Source organism: Mastigoproctus giganteus, chromosome 9, assembly GCF_048544385.1.
Source record: "Mastigoproctus giganteus isolate SK-2022 chromosome 9, ASM4854438v1, whole genome shotgun sequence".
Lineage (NCBI taxonomy): Eukaryota > Metazoa > Arthropoda > Arachnida > Uropygi > Thelyphonidae > Mastigoproctus > Mastigoproctus giganteus.
In genome coordinates this window covers 26086033-26107967 of record NC_143583.1, presented here as the reverse complement: position 1 = coordinate 26107967, position 21935 = coordinate 26086033, and the positions used below count along the sequence as shown (strand labels likewise).

At 35.8% G+C, this 21935-nt stretch overlaps 1 protein-coding gene across 6 annotated transcripts in view; it reads left to right on the top strand.

Moving 5' to 3' along the window:
- Positions 1 to 21935, top strand: part of Fas2 (neural cell adhesion molecule fasciclin 2) — a 290468-nt gene that overhangs the window by 257692 nt on the left and 10841 nt on the right. The window contains exons 15-17 of one of the 6 annotated variants that reach the window (XM_090381687.1): positions 848 to 937; positions 13715 to 13771; positions 14117 to 14200. In XM_090381687.1, coding sequence (XP_090237813.1) covers positions 848 to 937; positions 13715 to 13771; positions 14117 to 14200 — 231 coding nt within the window. The remainder of the gene's footprint in view (positions 1 to 847; positions 938 to 13714; positions 13772 to 14116; positions 14201 to 21935) is intronic. The other 5 variants (XM_090381691.1, XM_090381688.1, XM_090381690.1 and 2 more) reach the window with 5 other exon arrangements.

The following is a 21935-nucleotide window of genomic DNA, read 5'->3' as shown; positions in this document are numbered from 1 at the left end:
TTCCACCCTCTTAACTTCCTTATAAGATAATTAACAAGAAAAAACAGTTAAATATATTCTTTCTATTGCTTTATTTGTGATCCTCGTTAGTTTTTAGTGTGGTACTCAGCAGTTTTATTCCTCTAATTTTCCAGCTTTTGGTTGTTTTCAATCTGTTGCATTCATATTTGTTTTATTTTTGTAATTTTCCAAAATTTGTCTTTCCTTCATATTTAGCAACTTTGTTTATATAATCCTTCAGTTTTTCATTTTTCCAGCTGTACTTTTTTTAATTTCATAATGAACTTGGAGTTCTTCTGTATTCAGAATATTTACTGTATGTGTAACTCCAAGTGCTATATGTATTCTTCCTTTTCTTATATGAATTTCTTTAAGTTGGAGTGAGGAAAGTTGGGTGTAGTTGTCAGTAAAGAATAGGCTTTTCTAACTGCTTTATTTTGGATAGTGTGCAGCAGTTATTATTTTCTAAAAATAAATTTAAGTGAAAAATCAATCAATTGTGGTATTAGCATGTTTATTTCCCATTGACATAAATTGGCCCATTGGTTACATTTGAGTGTTTCCTCCTATTTAATGACAGTGGAGGGGAGTGGGGTCAGTCTAAGTTATAGAAAATATTCTCTTCTATTGTGACAGCTTTAACTACAGTATTATTTTAGAGTAATTTTAATTACTTATTCTAAATAACTACCTTTACATTAATTTCATATGCAGAAATAAATTCATTAAAAGATTGCATTTATCTAGATCAAGTTGAAATTCTCTTTGAGAAATACTCATTTTTTGGTATTGAAGATATTTTATGCTATAAGCATGTTAATATTGCTGAATATTTGATTCTTTATAGTGCAAAAGAAGTCTCAACTAATAATGGGAACGTGAAAAGTGAAACCAATGCTACAACTCCTAATGCCACAACACCAGTTCAGATTACTGAGTAAGCCACTTGGCTTGCATTTTTTTTAATTTTTTTTTTTTTTTGGGATTTCTTTTCTTTTTTTTTTTCTGATTGCAATTTTCTGCTGAACTGCATGGTGTATGGCACAGTTTCTTGCATGTTTTCAAAGCTTTGCATGTTGATGTACAGTACATAAAATGGCCTACATACATGCACTTACCTGAGTGTAAAGTAACCTAATTTAAAAATAGTGACAATTTTCTGTAAATAATCCTCTTAGTCTAATGTGCATCTAGTTACTAGATATTAAATAAATGTTTCTGGAATGTCATTTCAGTGAAACTTGTCTATATTATATCTTAAACTAAAATGTTCATCTCTAATACTCTTATTCTGTTTAAGCACTTAAACATCTTTTACAAACAATTTTACAATTGCTGAACTTAAGTTGATAAGTACATTCTTTGCAGTCATTAAGTGTTTTGGGTCTATTGCCAGACTATTTCTCTTAATTTCAGTGCTAGCAACCTTGGTGGCCAGTGTGCAAAAGCTGTTCAAAAGCTTATCCTCAATGTAAGGAATATTGTATCTTGCCATTCCCATTATAACCTGAGATTACGCACTACTTGCTTTACTTTATTTTATTTTTATTATTTTATTTTATTTTTTTTATCTTCCACCACTTTTTGGCAACGTTAGGTGGATCAGTCTCGAATTGAGACAGTACAAGCTCCATTGTAACTGGCCACACTTTCCTGTGTTGTGGACAAGTACTAGAATTATCTCTCCAGGTGACTGATGCTTCTGGGTAGCCAAGTTGCCAGAACATGCACAATATGCACAAACCTACACTACTCACACATCTGGTCCTTTCACAGTGGTACTGTTCTTCACAGAGATAAGAGGTGGAGTTTAACTGACTTTCTAAGAGCCACCCCTTACAAAAACATGTCCCCACACTCTTTACATGATAAAGAAAATCTCTAGCTTTATTCTAGAGCAGAGGTTCCCAAACTTTCTCTATTCACAGCACCCTTAGTGTCTCTAATTTTTTCACGACACCCCTAGTCCAAAAGAAATACTTAACAGTTCTGTTTATTAAGCAGTTAAGTCCAAACAACTTAAGTAATATTGAAACTGAACTACCTCGAGCTAGCAGTTCGTGCGGTGTCAGACAGATGTAGTGTATCGCTGTTTCCCTCAATTTTAAAATATCCTGTGGCACCCCTGGGGGGGGGTGCCAGGTGGAATCGTTCATCCTGTCCAAGGATCACTGCCTCAAAGAGGGGATGAATACGTATTCCCCTGTCCCTATTGATAGTATTGTTCTCAGCGGAAAAAATCCGCAAGCTCTCGAGCCACTTGCGGTCCCAAAACCTATGTGCCCGATCGATGATAACCACTTCGTCCGGGGAGATTTGATGATGCTCCTCCCAAAAATGCTCCGCAACAGCAGATTTTCCATAGTCTGCATTCTTTATTGCACTCATATGCTCCCCCAGACGATCCTTAAAACAACGTTTTGTCTCAGCGACATAACATTCCCCACAATCCGGGCATTTGATACTATAAACGACCCCACTTATAGATTCTCTTGGTATGGGGTCTTTTACCTGAGACAACTGTGTACAACCTACGCCCTGGAAGCTGCACACCACGTGTCTGGCAATTCTGTAACACATGCACTATGCACTCAGTTAGACCTGGATAATAGGGAATGTATGCAGTAGCAACAGGTGTAAATGGTTCACGTCTTCTCTTCTCTCCTTGAATATATTTATGATCCTCTGGGGTAGCCACATTTCAGGAGATCTGTTGTGATGCATTTAAACTCCTCCTTTCTATCCTCGGAGGTGCTGCAATGGGACTTAGCCCTGTCTATTAATGCCCTAATCACACTACTCTTGTCGGGCAAGGACCTCAGCCATTTTAAGCCAGGCTGGGGCAGCTTCCTCTAATCTTAACATTAGACAGAAGTTAGCACTTAAGGGTCTAAGACAGGAAGATAGTATTGTGGTCTTGCCCACAGACAAAGGTAGGGTAATTGTGGTACTTGATAAGGAGGCATATTATAGCAAAGCCCTATATCTTTTGAACGACAGAGCAACTTATAAGATCACTTGTAGGAATCCACTGGCAAGCTTGGAGCGCCAGGTTAATAAGATGTTGCAGGTTTGGTTAAAGGCTAATAGGATTACTAAGGAACAGTTTTGATCTTTACATGCAACGGGATGTCAACTACCCAGGTTTTTTGGCTTTCCTAAGATACATAAAGTGGGGGGTGCCACTTAGGCCTATTGTTTCATTTGTAGGCAGTCCCACACATGCATTGTTTGGGTTCCTGGCTAGACTGTTGTCGCCTATAGTGGGTCTTTCTGAGTTCAGTATTAGGGACAGTACAGATTTTCTAAGGGAACAGTCCATAGAAGAAGATGATATCGTTTGATGTGACATCCTTATTTCCATGTATCCCTATCGATCATGGATTGCAGTGTGCACACATGGCTCTCCAGAAGGATGTCACCTTAAATAGTAGGACCCAGTTAAGTGTGGAGGACATTTGCAGTGGTGTGGAGCTATGCCTGTCAAGCATCTCTATGTTTGGGGGGGGATGTGTGAACAATATTGCATGGTAGGTCAGATTTGCAATTTGTACAGAGTGAACAGCTATTTGGAAGAAAAGTACTGCAAAGAGCGAAAGAGAAAACAGTTTTTTAGATGCAGAGGAAGCAATATTGTAAGGTGCTTGTGCCAAGAGATTAGAAGTCAGGGTAATTCCCAAAAGAGATATCATTTTGCCTAGAAATTGGAGTGTCACCAAAGATAAGCATAGGAGCAGAAGAATCATTTTTGCAAGATATGACAAGACTGAGTTTTAGAAGGATTGAAATTAACTAAGTTGTCTTTCTCCAACTGGAGAATTACCTATAGATCAGCATTTAAGGAATTGGTAGTGGATATTCTAGAAGTTGAAGCTGATTGATCAGGGCAAGGTTTCTCAAAATGGAAAGTGGAATGCTATGTGCTATCATCAGCAAAACTATGGATAAGATTTCCAGTCAATGGAAGGTCATTAATATACAAGAGGAAAAGAGTGGGGGAAAGAACTGAACCTTGGGGGGCACCAGCATTAGTGGAGAAGTTGGAAGACAGATCCATCTACCATTGCCCTCAGTGAGCAATCAGAGAGAAAACTGGATAACCAATTACAAAAAACAGTTGGCAAACCATAAGATGGAAGCTTGTTTAGAAGACCTTTATGCCAAACAAGATCGAAAGTCTTTGAGATGTCAAGAGCAACTGATTGTTTCCCTGAAATTTTCCATTGGATTTGTCCATAAATGAGTAACATAAGCCAGAATATCACCAGTGGATCGACATTGACTGAAACCATACTGGCGATCATATGATCAGATGGAAGGTTTCCAGGTAGTTTAAGAGTTGGCAGTTAATTGATTTCTCCATTACTTTAGAAAGAGTAGAAGTGATTGCAATGGGATGATAATTGGATGAGAGGGATTTGTCACCCTTTTTAGGAACTGGCTGGATGAGCATATTTCCAAGCAGAGGGAAAAACTTTTGGAATAAGAAAGTGAAAAGAGCCGTAAAGAATAATAGTAAATTCAGGAACACGGGTTTTGACAACAAGTGGAGAAATACCATTAGGACCTGGAGCATTTGTGTAATCCTTAAATTTATTCATACTACAGTCAGCTCTTGCTAATCCAGATTAATTGGGACGGAGGTCATCCAGATTAGTGAAGCAAAAGATAGCCCTAAAAGACAAAACTTAGAACACAAATAAATGGAAAATGTAATGATATAGGTTGTGCTGTTGAAAATAAATAAAAAAAAAATCACTGTAGAGTTTATTTAAAAACTATAAAAAGACAATACATTTATCTGTCAATAGAAGAGTCAGTAGTTGCACTTGTTTTTGAATATAATAATAATTCAGGTTTGAAGAATCTGCCAAGTTTTGTCTGAACAGACCTCTGATGCTGTTATTTAATTAGGATCTCTCTCAGTTCTTTGGCATTCATAATACCCATGCAATTTTTGATTTGTTGAAAATTCCACATAATTGATTACTGCATCAGTGCCATCTCTTGCAGAGCTAAAGTTTCTTTTTAATTGTAGATTCTTGTAGTTCATTATCTGGTTCTTCTTTCATAGCTGAAATCCAAGATCTCTTTCCAGCTCAAGCCAGCCTTGGATATTTTCTTGTTATTTCAGTCTCTCCAGCTGCCCTCAACAGTATTGAAAGTTTTCTGGCTCTAATCCCTTAAAGTCAATATCACCATCTGTGTTTTGCAAGAATTTTTTTCTCGTCATTCACTAAATTTTCCTTTTTAGTGTCCTCCATGCACTGGACCAGTTGAAGATAGCAGACTTGATATTGTATGATTTGATATTTTCCAGTGTTCTAATGTCATTATCTTCATCCATTCCATCTTCCAACACTACCATCACCTCATCAAAGAACTTGTGCTCTACAAGAGCACAAGTTCTTTGATGAGGTGATGGTAGTGTTGATGAGCCCATGGACCAAGGCATCATTATGCCTTGGTCCATGGCCTATATTAAGGCAGTTGTGTTGGGCAGCAAAGCCAAGCACTTTATTTTATCATCCTTACTGGACGTAATTTTCAATATCTGGATGTACACGGACATTGTCAAAGATTAGAACTGCTTTAATCTGGCAGTCTGAAATTTTCAACACTTCTTTGATGCCTCTTGGCTTTGGGTACAAAGTAGTTATGGAACCAATTCTTTATAATTTCTTGTGTGAACTAAGCATTTTGCGAGTTGTAGTAGACAACAGGCAATATGTGCATGCAGTCTTTTAATGCCCTTGGATCCTTCTTAGCCTTGGCGACCACAACAGACTAGTTGACGAGTTTAATCTGCATTGGCACAAAAAAGTGCCTGAAAACTTGCTTGTTTTCAGCCTTGGTGTTGACTGCTCTCTAAAAGAGGCTTGTGTATTTTCTGATAAACCACACCAATACAGCCTGTTTCATCAGCATTTTATATTTTATATAACAAAAACTTGATTGCATTATTATTTCATTTAATTTTTTTCCTAAATGGCTCAACACTTTCATCACTTAAGGCTTCACCACAAATTTTCTATTAGTGATACTATACCTTTGTCTAAATTGCCACAGCCATCCTGAACTGCAGGTAAAATTGTAACTTCATGTGCTTTGCAAACTTTTCTGCTGCTGTCTTTAGCTCAACACCATGCACACCAATGCCATTTTCATCATTGCTGTGAATAACACTTAGCTATATTTAATATATAGTTTCTTCCACCAACACTTCTTTTGACTTTTTTAATGTTTGTCTATTTGATGCACTACTTTTATCACTCCCCACATAATTTTAAAGCAAATGCCTTTATAAATTCTTTGTTTTTAATATCTGACAGTCTGTTGGCCAATGCAAATTTTTATTCCCTTCCCCCTTCTTTCCCCAGGAACATTTTAAGTTATTCTATCACTTTGAGCTTGTTATAGTTTAAGTAACATGTTTTATTTTTATTCCACTTTTCAATTCTTTAGAACCCATAATTATATAATCTATGTTAAATTTTATACTTATGAAGTATGCAAATGAAGTGATAAGCAATAACATCTGCCTGACTTGGTCAACAATGATACTAAACAATATGCAAGACAATGTAATGTATGTTCTGTCTCTCTTTGCACAGTCAGTGTGCAGTCAGTGACTCGTCTGCCTTGCTAAATTAGCATTAGTAGAGGAATATGATGAAAGAAAGCAAACTTATACCGTATCAGCCCAAAAAAAAATAACATTTCACTCATCCATTCACTCCAAAAGTTTGTCCAATTCTTACTTGAATTTAAGTTGTCAACTTCCACAATGACAGATGGAAGTATCTTCCAGCATTCAACTATCCACTGGCTAAAGGCAAATTTCTGCACATCTGTTCTTCAACTGTCTTTCCCCAATTTAAGTTTATGCCTCCCTAGGTGAGTAATCTGAGCAAGAGGAAGAATCCCATTGGCATTGAGGTTACTCAAACTTTAAGGCCATATACACCTCACAGGTGCCTAGTCTCCAGACACTGTAATTTTCAGAACTTAAGCATGTGTCCTGACCACTGTCTTATACAAAGTGATAATCACCTCCTTTTCCCTGCTTGGAAAATTCCTGTATATCATTAACAAGACACCATGACCTGCTCTGGCAGCCAGCTTGCACTGTTCAGAAAATTTCATATATAACTGCACAATTACCCCCAGGTCTTTCATTCTCCACTACCCAGAGTGTAGTACCACACAGTTGGTACACTTATCTGGGGTTATTGCCCCCAATATGCAGTACTTTGCATTTGTCAACATTAAACTTCAGTTGCCACTTCTCAGTCCCTCTGCCCAGCTTTTCTAGATCCTGTTGCAGTAACATACTATCATTATCAACCCTGCCAACCTTTGTATCATCTGCAAACTTTGATATTAAACCTGATATACCTTCATCAATATCATTGATAAATATACAAAACAACAACAGTGGGCCTACATCAAACCCTGGGGAATACCACTGATAACATTAGTCCACGAAGAGCAGTGACCAATGATTTTCACTGTCTTCTCCAACTCAACCATCCTTTTATCCATTGTAGCAACTTGCCCTTATGCCATACTGCCCCAAGGTTTACAGTAGTCTTCCTTGTGCAACAATATTAAAAGCTTTCGGGTATACGACATCAAAGTTATTCCCTGCATCCAGTTCCTTTGTGACCACATCATAGTATTCAATCAGATTGGTCAGACAAGACTTCCCCTTAACAAAACCATGCTGTGTCTGAGCTATAACTGAAGTCTTGTCTAGATGATCCTGCAGTTCTTCTTTAACCAGTGCCTCCATTATTAATTTCCCTGGAACAGAAGTTAAACTAACAGGTCTGTAATTACTTATGTTGCTCTTTGATCCTTATTTGTGAATTGTGGACATATGCACAACTCCAGTCCATGGGGACCTGCCCTGAGTACAAAGGAACCTTTCATAATTAAGGCTAAGGGTCTGCTTACTTCCTTTGCCGTTTCCTTTAATATAACTGGATAGATCCCATGCACCCTAGGTGCATTTCCTATGTTAAATTGCAACAATTTCTTCTCCACACTGCTCTGTTATTACAAAACATTTGGCTCCCTGCCAGAGTCTAAGCTTCCAGCCTCCACTTCCCTATAGACTTAATGTGTGAATGTAGATGCAAAATACTTGTTCAGTTTGAACATCAATTGAGCAGGTTGATGCAAAATACTCATTCAATTTGTCAGCTACCTCAGCAGTTTCAACAATTGCACCATCGATGTAAAATGAACCAATCTGATTCATCCCCTTCCTTCTAGACTTTACATAAGTAAAGAAGTCTTTACTGTTTTTCTTTGCATTGTTTGCCAAAGATTTCTTGTAATCTACCTTTGCTTTTCTAATGTCTTTGTGACTTGATTACAGGCTATCTTATATCTACTATAGACATCTGTGTCTCCTGATAATTTATATGCATCCCATTAATTTTTTTTCCTCTGCCATAAATCTCATTAGGTCATCTAACATCCATTTATGCCTAAGAAATACTGTTCAAGGTTTAGGCATAAATGGATGTTAGATGACCTAATGAGATTTATGGCAGAGGAAAAAAATTAATGGGATGCATATAAATTATCAGGAGACAGATGTCTATAGTAGATATTAGATAGTCTGTAATCGAGTCACAAAGGACATTAGAAAAGCAAAGGCAGATTACAAGAAATCTTTGGCAAACAATGCAAAGAAAAACAGTAAAGACTTCTTTACTTATGTAAAGTCTAGAAGGAAGGGGATGAATCAGATTGGTTCAATTGTTGAAACTGCTGAGGTAGCTGACAAATTGAATGAGTATTTTGCATCTACATTTACACATTAAGTCTATAGGGAAGTGGAGGCTGGAAGCTTAGACTCTGGCAGGGAGCCAAATGTTTTTTGTAATAACAGAGCAGTGTGGAGAAGAAATTGTTGCAATTTAACATAAGAAATGTTAAGAATTTGCTGTTGGTAACGTCCATTTAGAATTTGCTGTTGGTAACGTCAGCAGTTGGTACCATTGTATAGAAATTAAAAAATCTCTGAAACCACCATAGTTGCCTTAATGAAAGCAAAAACCCTTTCCTTTATCCCTGATGGTAGTTACATCTTTAAGTAAATCTCATATCAGTACACTGATCACTGCCACCTAGTGGTTCCTTTATCTGCAGCATTCTTAATGCATGAAGAATCACTGCTGATAATCAAATCAAGAGTATTAACCTCCCTCTGGTTGCCTCTTGAACATGGTGCTGTAGTAGAGGAATATGATGCATTAGCTTCCCAAACTTTTAATCACAGAACACTTCATCTCACAATATATTGACGGAACACTTACGAAACAAGTTTAGTGGGAGCCAAAGAACTGTTTGTAATATTTTATTACATACGACACACTGTGCATCAGGAGTGTCTTTATTTCCTACACATGTAAAGCCGAAATTCAAATATCTGTCATACTTTCATTTTGGTCTTCTATTAATTCGTTCCTGTTTTTTTAATTTGGATTTTTGGGGAACAGAAGCTTTGTAGATGACATGCCCTTCTAGCAAAACCTGCCAAATAGTGTTCCGTGATCTATTTCATTATTAGTCTATGCCAGTATATTAATAACTGAAAAAAAAGCTAAAAATTATAATGATACAAAAGTGGTGTATGCTACAAATATGCAAAATTTATTTTATTTTTTTAATTATTAATTACGATTGTTCGCGGAACACTTCTGTTCACATCTCATGGAACACCGGTGTTCCACAGAACGGTTTGAGAAATGCTGCTGTAGAAAACAATCATGCACAACTCAGTCTTGCTAGTGTGTGTAAGTGACCACTCCACAAGTTGCAGTCTATATCTGGAAAGTTAAGATCCCCCATTATAAGACAATCTGATTTACTGGCCCAATCAGTCATTAGGCCTATAACACACTCCTCCTCTCAAATTGGTTTTCCTAGTGATTGTCACACCAAACTGACTCAACACAGCACTGTCCACCCATGCAACTGGATGCACTTCCTTAGATTTAGTTTAACTAACAGCATCATCCCTACTCCCCTTCTAACTTTCCTGTACACATTGTACTCCCCAAATTCCAATTCTGCATTCCTTATCTCTGTGTGATACCATCTCTGATATCCCAACAACATCGGCCTTTGTCTTCATCCACCTCAAATTCATCCGATTTATTTACTATACTCCTGGCATTGGTATACATGCACCTGTTCTTACTCTATTACCCTAACACACCCCATGTATTTGTTCCATGATGACTTCCAGCAGCATTTGAAATCCCCAGTACCTCTCTTTCCAGGCTTCTGCTCATCCAATAGAAGCAGTGCATGAATCAGTCTCACTTCTGCCTGTGGCTACTGTTAGTCTATTAGTCAGTGAATCTCCCCAAGCTAGCAGTTTCCTGACCTAGCTAACACTGCCTTGATGGCATCAGCAAATATTCTTGTAGCATTTCTATTTATGTGCATCCCATCCATGTAGAAATGCTCCTGTTAATATGCACAGACCATGCTGAGAAAAATTTTATCCCATGAGCCTTGCACAATCTCTCCAGGGCTGAATTAATTGACAAGGCTCTCATCATATACTCCCTCCTATTGTGTCTGGACTGAATTTCAGAAACTTTCAAATTTAACCTTAACTCACTACTTTTTTTTTTTTCAACTTTGACCTGTACTTGTTAAGCAAGTCCACAGATCTCCTACTCTTAATGTCACAATATATTTCCCATCTCCCTGAATAACTAGCTCCTGTGGGACCAATGCATTCTGCCCTGAAGGTTGCTATTGTGTTGCCTGATAATCAAGTGTAAGCTGTGGCATTGATGTGGGTAGCTGAGAGCTTGATTGGTTCCCCAACTTAAGTCCTTCAAGCATATCTACCCTGTTCTTCAAGCTCTTATAACAGTGCTGAGTTGGTGCCCAACTTCTTTGAACTTCTTACATCGAGCACACGCAAAGACATTCCTTGGCAATATGTCCCGTCCCAGAAAGATCCACAAACAGTTTTCACAAGTTGCACATTTTTTTAGGCTGTGATGCATTAGAGAATCTCCACTTTGGTTCTCCCCTTGAGCCGCTACTTTGTGCACATTGCTTTGCTGCTCTAGTCTGGAGCATGATTTCAGATTACGATTTAATTACTTACCAATAAAAATTAATAAGGTTAATAAATTTAATTGATTAATTTACTATACTATAATTGACTATACAATACTATACTAAGCATAATGCAGTATTATGTGTTCTGCTATATAGTTTTACGTTATACCTTAGCTATCAAGTTATGCTATACCATAACAATCAAAATGTTAAATTAACCCTAACCCCAAAAAGTGATTAAAACCTTCAAAATACTTATTTATTACAGTTAAAGCTCTACTGTTCTTCTATGCCACTGGTTATGCTACAATATTTCTGCCAAAACTCTGATACAATACCAGTAAGAGTAAGTTGTAACTAACAAAGTCACTAGCTAAATTAAAAAAATAAGCTAACAAATGCTATTTAATCTATTTGTAAAACAATTTAGTACATTAACTATTCAAAAATACAATAATTTCAAGGAACAGTTATCGTTTGCAGCAGCTACAGCCTACGTCTTCACCAAGCAACACCTAGCAGCCAAACTTAATGCTAATACAATTTCTGTATTTTCTAGTTCTAATGTGACCAGAATTAGCTCATGTAGATGATATATAAAAATGTAAGGTCAGTGAAAAGCATGCTTGTACATTACAAGAAAGATGGATCTCTGAGTTTAAACTAATATCATTAAAAATGTTAATATGAATATTCAAACTTTAATCAGATAACTTTCATATCTGCACAAAAAAGGGAAAAAAAATGACTAGCTAATATGTTAAGCGTGTATAGGGAATCTAGTTTCTGTAGGCCCTTGTGAACCTTGTTCACACTCTTCAGTCAATTCAAATAAGTGGCACAGTTGGAATGTCTAAACTTAATTTTTTTAGGTATATAAATTAGTTAGGTTTTTACTTGATTCATCAGGTTATTAATTCATTATATTAATGCCATCCTATTGTGCATTGTCTATTAATCTAATTGTTACAACTTCACTCAGATTGTAAGCCTCTGTCATCCCTGAGTCAAGAAGTGGATTTGTGTGTGTGGTTTCTCTTACCACAAAGATTATTTTTATTTTAATGATTTTGAAAATTTAATACTACTAGAATTCATTAGGAACTTGGCCATTTAATTTGTTGATGGCATGGTCATTGGGAAAAATTAACATTCATAATTTTCACTTTCAAATCAAGCTAATGTTTTAAGGCACTAGTTATATCTCCAGTTTGGTAACTTTATATCAGAGGTTTAAACAAGGAGCCATATTTGATTAACTTGGTTACTATATCCAATCAAGGCAGATGAGGTGGAATAGCAGGATAAATGAAACCATTGCTCTTTGAAAATGTTGGAATGGGAGTCTTCATAAGTGGGACTGATGTGGCCGGTATCAAGCACAATTTAGGAGGGCTTTTACCTTCTGAACAAACTGGCCTCATGGAATGCTATGTTGAGGCCTAAGTTACCTTGATACTAATCCAAAAACAGTAATATTCTATGAAGTGCATATGCCTAGTAATCCCTTACTAAATAGCTGTGATGGTTGTGGAATGCTTTAATTGCTAACTTTGATGGATTTAATGTTTTTTACAGCATGACTTCATTGGATATTAGCTATGCATGTTATTTTAAATTTACCTTCCTTTTGTGGCATATATAGTATTTGTCTTGTCTTTGTTTTCTGTATGCATGTTATTTGTTGAATGGTTAGCAATTATGGTGATGGTTGTGATATCTGTGAGCCAAAACTTAACATGTTAACTGGTACAGTAGTTTGTCCAAATGTGCAGTTTCTCGAAGTTGTGTGTTAAGCAGATAGGAAAATTTTCTGACCAATTACTGTAGGGTTCCCCATTAATATCTGCATGTAAATAAGAATTTGGCTTTATTGCAAGATTTAATATTAATTTAATAACCATATTTTTTTCTTTAAACTAACTTTAACAGTTTACTATTATACATGTAATAGTGAGTCTTAATTCCAACCAATCTTTAAGATATAATCAAACTTGCTGATTGCACTATTTCAACATTCAGTTAGCTTCTGTCATGAAGTTTCCATTGCCTAAACTTAATATGGTAATGAAAGCTATATTGATTCTCGCCAAGAATCATGCCATGACCTACTTATTTTTAATGAAGTTAAGTGTCCTTAAAGTTCTTTGATACAGTTGGCAGTTTAAATAGCCTTGCTTTGACAGTGCCAATATTTTTGATGTTAAGATTGCTTGAATATGTAGGTGATTGAGCATCTATGAACACAGTTGACTACTTTGTTTATGAACACTTGGAAGTGTTGTTTATAGGTATACTCAATCTGTATTTTTATTTAACTGTTTCTATAAAAACTTCTCTGTGTGCAATGTTAATTTGATATAATCTTTTGGTGTGAATTAGTGTAGTAATTGAATGATTGGACTGTGTGAAAGTTTATGGCAGTTCACTATATATTACTCTTACTTTAAAATTTTAACATCTTTATTGCTTCATGACCATTAATAACTGTAACCTAATTTTCTTAGTAAGTTAACGGAATTTCTTTAAACCAGCCTTGAACTGCCATGACTGTATTTCGTCCCTTGTTTTCTATTGTTGCTTACTGTGTCCCTTCCACCCCAATTCATAGCAAAGAACCTGAGCAGAGTGAAGAGAAAAAGACTGAAGTGGACAATCCAGCCTTTGAGTAAGCTGTAAATAATGTACTTTGAAGAAGTTTCATATTTGGAGTTGTATGTGCGAGTGAGTGAGTGAGAGCACTTGATTTGCTTTTAGTCATTACTGATATTAAAAAAACTGCACTTTCTAATTAATTTCTACAGTCTTATTAAATTATTTTTAAAACAAATAAAGGCTGTTTAAAGTAATTGTCTTATTTTAAATATTACTGACTTCTAAAATCAGACCTTTCCAATTTTCTTTCTTGTATTGCTCTTGAGAACTAATTGGGTCTTCTTTAAAAGAACTTTTTTATACTTGCAAAACTTGAAGTGGTGCTGCATGCATTGAATTGGTTCTCTTCTCTTATTAGCAAAGAAAAGGAGCCTTTGAATGATCAGAGAAAAGACATGAAAGGAGATTTGTCAGAGGATTCTCCTATGATAGAATCTACAGGGTGAGCTTTGCTCTTTTACCCTATTTAGGTGGTTGGTCTATATTATAGTAGTAGCAATAATTTTCAAATTCTGGCTTCTAAGTTAAATAATAAAAACTTGCTTATTTCTTTCCCTTCCCTCACTTCCCCATTTCCTAATATAGATTAGATCAATATTAACAAGTTCATGTGTTTTCAGAATTATAGTTAATTCCCTAATGACTGAAAAGCTTGATTTAAAAGAGCATGACAGGGTATTTGAAAGACTCCTTAATAGGAGTCAGTGTTTAAAAAACTTTTCCATGACAATTAACACTAGAACTGTCAGCTAGCAAAAATACCAGAAACTGCCATTGCTGTTTATTTTGACTGCTCTGCATAAAATAGATTAAGTTGTGTTTTCAATATTTTATTATAAGCATTGATATAAAGGAACTGGCAGTGTAGTGTTGCTAGTTGCTTTATATCATAAGCACAACACAGTACATAGTGTTGTTCTTATGGTAATTCACAAAAGTAATATTTCTGAAAGCAAAAATTTGAACAAACTTATCTATGAACTGAAGTTTAATTAATTTAAACAAATGATATATATTCCCCCCCCCCCCCCCTTCTAAACAGTTCCTGTATGCTTTCTACATACAGTAGAGCAACAGCAATCTGAACTAATTGGGACTGGGGGTAATTCAGACTTCAAATTTGTTTGGATTTTCAAACTTAACAAAAAATACTGTTCTGGAGACTGGGGGGGGGAGAAAAAAAGTTTTAAGTTTAGAAATAGAAACACCAAGTTTTACTTACCTATTTTTATTCATAGGTAACAAAACAAATGGAACTTTCAGCAACGATAACACATGTATAGGTCTTTAACAAAAATAATTACTTGCTTAAATTTTATTTTCTGCTGCACCATTTTCAAGCTTTGTTGTCAGATCTCTCTTTTCAGCAAGAGTACTTGAGTTGGACAGCATTTAGTTTGTTTACTGATTTTTCACATATCATTTAATTTTGTTAATTGGTAAGGTAATAAAAGTGTAAATTTGAAATTTGTGCTTTATATCTTCATTTTTATAGCCTGTGGATAATATTTCTTAGATTTTTGCTTATTAGAATTGCCATTTAATGGAATCAAAATTCAATTTGCAAACGTGATCACAATAACTGGTGCTTGCTGTAATTTTTTTCTGGCACCAGCATAAAAAAAAGTAAATGCTGGCTCATTCAGATTATTGACACTACTGTACATACTTTTTAACATGGTACACATTTTTGTTTGCCTTGCATTTCCTAATTTGGCATTGACGCCTTTTGAAAGGTTTGTTGTGGCTGCTTTTGTTTCTGATTTGTGCTGCTGTTTCTGTGAATCTGTATATTCTTTTCTGAGTTCTTTAGATTTAATGTAAAATCTCTTCTCTTCTTAACTTTCTCTGTTAATTCTTTATAAATAATCTGTTGATTTCTGTAAAATCTAATATATTATAAAAGATGTGAACCGGTCATCTACATGAACCTGCTTTTGTTGAGTTTTTTTGGCCATTTGGTCTAAAACAAACTTAATTTAAGTATTTGTAATTTTGATAAACTTAAAATTATATTCTTGTTTATAAATTCCATGTGAATTTATTGATTTTCTTGTTAAAAATATCAATAAATTCACATGGGAAGCAAGAAACAAGTCTGTAATAGATTATATTATCATTAATGAAAATTTAGAGTATTCAGAGGCAGCAAAATTGACAGTGATCACTACCTGGTAGAAAGCACTTTCAAAATAAAATACCAACAAAAACTTTTAAGAAATTAAAAATACATTTGTTGGAAGATGAAAGCACTAAATTTCTGTATGAAAGTCGATTGAAAGATAAACTCAAATCAGATGAAAGTGATAACTTTGAGGAAATCTGGTCAAACATGAAAAACAATTCTGGGAGCTGCTGAAGCAAGTCTTGGGTTATAAAAAAAAAAAAAACTGGCTAAGGACTTGGAATGAAGAATTGAAAAACAATCAATGAGAAAAAAAACAGACCTATAAACTGTTCCTACAAACTAAAGACCTACATTTACACAAAATATAAAAAGCTTAAAGCAGAAGTCAGAAAACTAACCAGAAGAATCCGACAGGATGACTGGGATAAATTTGTTAAATCTTTAGAATGTGTTATCATGGTCCCACAGAGAAGAGGTTTTAAAATTTAAGAAATTACAACTAGAAGCAAATGATCAAATAAAAACCAACTCCATCTCTCAAGCAGAATGGAAGCAACACTAATCCAAACTATGGTATAACCATGGCACTAGGGAATTGGAAGATGAATCTGTGGTAGCCAAAGATAAAGAAAATAACAATGGAAGAACTAGAGTTAATATTACAAAAACCGAAAAAGCCAAGGCATAGACAATTTGAATGTAGACCTATTTAAATATGGTGGCACCTTACTAAAAAAATGCATTACTAAATTTATTTAACATCATATGGCATAAGCAACAGATACTCCAAGATTGGGAAACAGGAATAGTAATCAACTTACACAAAAAAGCTACAGAGATAACACTGCTATCAACTGCTTCAAAGCTATACTCTAATATACTAAAGAATAAACTTAATAAATACAGTGAATTCTTGGAACAGCAACAATGTGGGTTCAGAAAAGGTAGAAGCACAATAGATGCTATTTTCTCACTACAAATTTTGGAGAAAAGAATTCAACCTACCAACATTTCTGCTGTTTATTGATTATGAAAAAGCATATGACTATGTAAACCGAGAAAGACTAGCAGATTCTACGTGAAGGAAATATCCCAACCCAACTCTGGAAAGTGATGCAAAGCCTATATAAAAACTGAAGTCTGCATAAAATATTCTAATGGTCAACTATCAGACCCAATTATAACACCAATAAAGGAGTCAAACAAGGATGTGGACTATCGCCAAATTTATTTAATATTTACATCAATAAAATTAGAATGGAAACAAACAGTTAACAATGGAATACAGTTGAACAACAGGAATAAAATCCAAACTATATTATATGCTGATGATTAAGTTATAATTGCAAAATCCAAAGATGAACTACAGATAGCAGCAAATGAACTGAATAAAATAGGTAAAAAGATAAATCTCCACCTCAAAAACAAAATCAGTGGAATTATGTGAAAAAAAACATACAAAGAGTCAAAATTGTTATTGATGAAAAAATAATAGAACAAATGACTTCACATATTTGGGAAATTTAATATCAAATGAAGGGAAAGACATCCACACTAAACTACAAAAATATAATAAATGAATGGAATGATTAAACGCCACTTCGGAAAACAAATGATAACTGAAACAAAATTAAGACTGCACAACATCGCTTCAAAATCAGCCCTCTTCTACAGCTGTGAGACTTGGGTCATAAATAAGAAAGATGCACACAAACTAGATAGAAGCAGCACAAATGAGATTTTTAAGATCATTATTAAGCTGTACAGGACTAGACCACCAAAAATTTAGATATCCTTGAGAAATTAAAATTAGATAACATAGTAAATGACATAAAACGGTATCAGGAAAAATGGATCAGCCACATAGAAAGAACCCAGACCAGATCCCAAAATTTCCCTTTAACTACAAACCTACAGACAAGAGAGATGTGGGTCGACCAAGACCACCTCCAAGAGCTACAATGGAACAGATCTTTTTTTTTTTTTGACTAATTTCTTTGCCAATTTAAAACTGGTAAAGAAGTTATCAGTAGTTACATTTCTACCTTGATTCAAAAATAGTTCCATTAGTTTTAGCATGATAGATTCAGAAAGAATGGGTGCATATTGTCTTTACCCTAATAAGGAAAGCCATTCAGTTGATGTTCAGAAACTGCTGACCAAAACCTTATGCTAAATTTATCTGGTTTTTTGGGCTTATACTGGGTGGATCAGTGTCTAGCTATTTGTTGAAAATAGCTGCTCATCTATTGTAATGTTTGCTCCAGGTACGAGGGGTTTCTGAAAAGTAAGGTAACACATTTTTTTTTCTCTGTTTAATAATACAAAGTTGAACTTACACACCAAGAAATAAGTGAACATACACTACTTCTCCGCGAAGTCTCCAGTTTTATTGATGCACTTGTCCCAATGATGGATCAGTTTATCAGTACCAGTACTGAAGTCCGTGCCCACATGCAGTAACCAACATCGCACCATCTGATGAACTTACTCATCTGTGGTGAAATGCTTTCCTGAAAGGTGTTTTTTTCAGAGCACTGAACAAATGGAAGTCTGAAGGCGGTAAGTCTGGGCTGTAGGGGGATGTGACAGTTTCTTAACAATTATGGCACTACCATTCACGAGTGGTGTGGGAAGTGTGTGGAGTTGTGCAACAAAATCATACCGCTTGTCAGGAGTCCTGGTCATTTGGGTCAAATGTTGGCTTTCAGTTTTCCAACATTGCACAGTAAAGCTGTTCGTTGATTGTTCCTCCCTTCGGCAAGAAATCCACCAACAGAAGAACACCTTGGTGATCCCAGAACAATAGCCACAATGTTTCGGAACAGTTTGAAAAACTGTTCCAAAACATCGTGGCTAGTGTTCTGCTTGAAAAAATTCAAACAGTTTTTGAATTTTTTGTGCACAGGAGATTGTGGATGTTTCCAGGTCTTGGAGTCTTGTTTTCTCTTCGGGGTAAAGTGATGAACCCACGTTTCATCTGCTGTGATTGTTCGAGTGAGAAAATCCTCTCCTTCGTTGCTGTATCGCAACAGGTTCTCCAGACACATCCCCATGCATTTTGCTTTGTCCTCCTCTGACAATTGTCAGGGCACCCAGTGGCAGCACACCTTTCGAAAGCCAAGGACATCACGAACAGTCTACTTACTCATGTTCACTATTTGTGCAATTTCACTCATCTGTTTTCAAGGACGATGCCCTTAATGTGCAAAATGTTGTCTTCTGTCTTGTTCGATGAAGGCCTGCTTGCCCGATGTCAATCTTCAATGTCAACACAATCTGCTTTAAATTCATTGTACCAAAAACAGACCTGCTTTGTCATCACCTTTTTGCCATACACAGCAACCAGTTCACGGTGAATGTCACTTGGTGAAGACCCTTTTGCTTGCAAAAAGCGAATAACTTCGTGAACACATGTTTTGGACCACACTTGCACAGTAGTGCCATTTTGCAACTGAATCTGCTGTGAGACGACAGTACTGCAACACTACATTGGTGGTCTTTTTGAACATTATTAATGGGGTCTATCTGTCCACTGTTTCATCTCATTCCTTTTCACCTTAAGAAAAAAAGTTCTTTTCTTCTTCTTCTTTGGTCCTTAGCTGGCAGCTGGGGGAGGCGGTTGGCCACGCAACCAGTATGCTGCTGTAGGTGCCGCAGGGTTTCGGACTTGCTCTGTGATATTCTTCCATACCTTACGAAAAAAATTTGTATCATAATTCTGGAGCTAAAGCGAATTTATAATTTCTTAGACATTCCTTTCTCTAAATATGCATGTTGAATCTTATGAATCGCTTAATTTCATGAAAGTTGTTACATGACATTGTATCATGAAAAAATTGAGGCTCGCTCTCTCCCCATACAGTTGACCACAAGCTATCAACTTTGTAATGGATGTAAATCAGTTATCCTTGAATTTTTTGCACTTCAATTTCATTGCAGTTCTATGTGTTTTATCATTAAAGTGTCTGCAAATAAATGAAATGCACTTACCACAAAATCCATACACACCTTTTGTCTTTCATAAAGAGTTGGCCCAGGGTTATTGTGAATTGTTCCTCTGGAGTGCACATCCAGCAGAAGGACCACCAAATTTTATAACTTCCCATATGTGCCCAAATTTTGAAACATGTTTGCTGCCCACTGATACATAGGTTTTATGAATATTATGCAGTACATTATCATCTACAGTATCACTTAATGTACAAGGATCAGAAGTACAGCCAGGCCTCACATAACGAGAGTTCAATTAATGTGTTTTCAGTTACCGCTATTTGAAAAATTATACCACTTTACACTATGCAAATTTCCAGTTAACTTTTGTTTTTTTGTGGTAGTTGAAAAAGATCTGAATTGTGTGTTAAGCTTACCGCATGTCAGACAGGCAATAAACGTTTGCCTGCTGCCCACCTCAGTGTGTCCCATCAGAAGAAGACATGTTACTTGTTTGTAGTAGTAGTGGCATGCAATAAACATTTAATTCCATAATTATTTTCATTATCTCTTACATGGTATACAGTTAAAGTTATAAGGTATTTATTTTTAAAATTTATGGACATTCCTCAAGGTCAAGGACCAATTATTTTTCCTATTGATTATTATATTCGATTAACACATTTCTGTTTTGCACGATGCACTCATGGGATGAATTAATCATGTTAATTGAGGTCAGCCTGTATTATTTTCACTACTACTAGATTTTTCACTTCCTTCATTAGGAATTTTTGTCACTTTCTTCTTCCCTAAATATATAATAGTGACTCCTACGCACATCTTAGACCTGAGATGGCATGCACCTGAGCAAGTATACTTGCAAAAACCATAGGCTGATCCAAATCACAAATATTTGTTACAATGTAAATGCAAAAACTTGATTAGCTGTATAAAAAGTAGCTAATTCTATCAATTTTACAGACAGTAAAATTGACTGCTCTGCAATTTTAGGTATAGAGCTAAAATTTAAAAAAAAAATGTGAACAAAATTATTTGCAATTGTTCATGCTGTGTAAGTTAATGGAAAGTTAGGAAATTTCATGGACTCTCACTTCGGCTCCAAGTGCCAAGCGTTTTCCAAGTGATCAAGTGACAGTGATTCTAGAGTGCACTTCTCAATTATATTTAGTTTATTATATTTATAGCGATCTTTATTTTTCAGTACTTCATAAGTAAGTTTTGCTAAAAGGATCTAGCAAACTGTCAGAAAGTAAAGTTGCCTTTCTTTTTTTTCTTATTTCAAACTAACCACCAACCCTACTAATTTATAGCCGCTGCTTGGTCACTTGGTGGCACTGCTCTTGTCTCCTCGTGGCGGGGCCGGAAACCTGGGAGTTGGAAGCTACACTCCCAGGGCTAAAAAGAGCAAAACATTAGTAAAGTCACTACTTTCCAAGGAACTTCAGAGAAGATCCCACTAAATTGACCTGCCAAAGAACCAGAAAATACTGCCAAAAGGCAAAGGACAGAGTTCCAAACCATTACAGACTCCTTTATTCCTAATCATTCAATCCACTGGAGAGGAGACATTAGGAAAGAAATCCCCATTTTTCATCCAAAAAGTCTTGGAAGGACTAGCCGGAACACCAAAAATGGTCAAGGCGACTCCGATCTGGGGCTTTGTTAGTTGAAACGTCCAGTATCAGACATTCAGAAAAATTACTGAATGTATCGAACTTTGGAGGTAAAAGTGATCACCTCCCATAACACCTTAAACTCTTCACGGGGAGTAATCTCCGAATGGGATTTCTTACGTTACTGAAGATGAAATCAGCAACGAACTCCAAAATCAAGGAGTGACGAATGTAAGACTGATTTCTATTCGGAGAGACGGAAATATAATACCAACCAAAACCCTAATTCTGACCTTTTAATACACCAAAAGTACCACCAACTGTAAAAGCAGGATATTTGAACTGCCAAGTAAAAGCATATATCCCAAATCCCTTGCGCTGTTTCAAATGTCAAAAATATGGACACTCGGAGACTGCACGTAGAAATACACCGACATGTGCTAAATGTGGATCCAAAGAACATCAGATTGAAGACTGCCAAG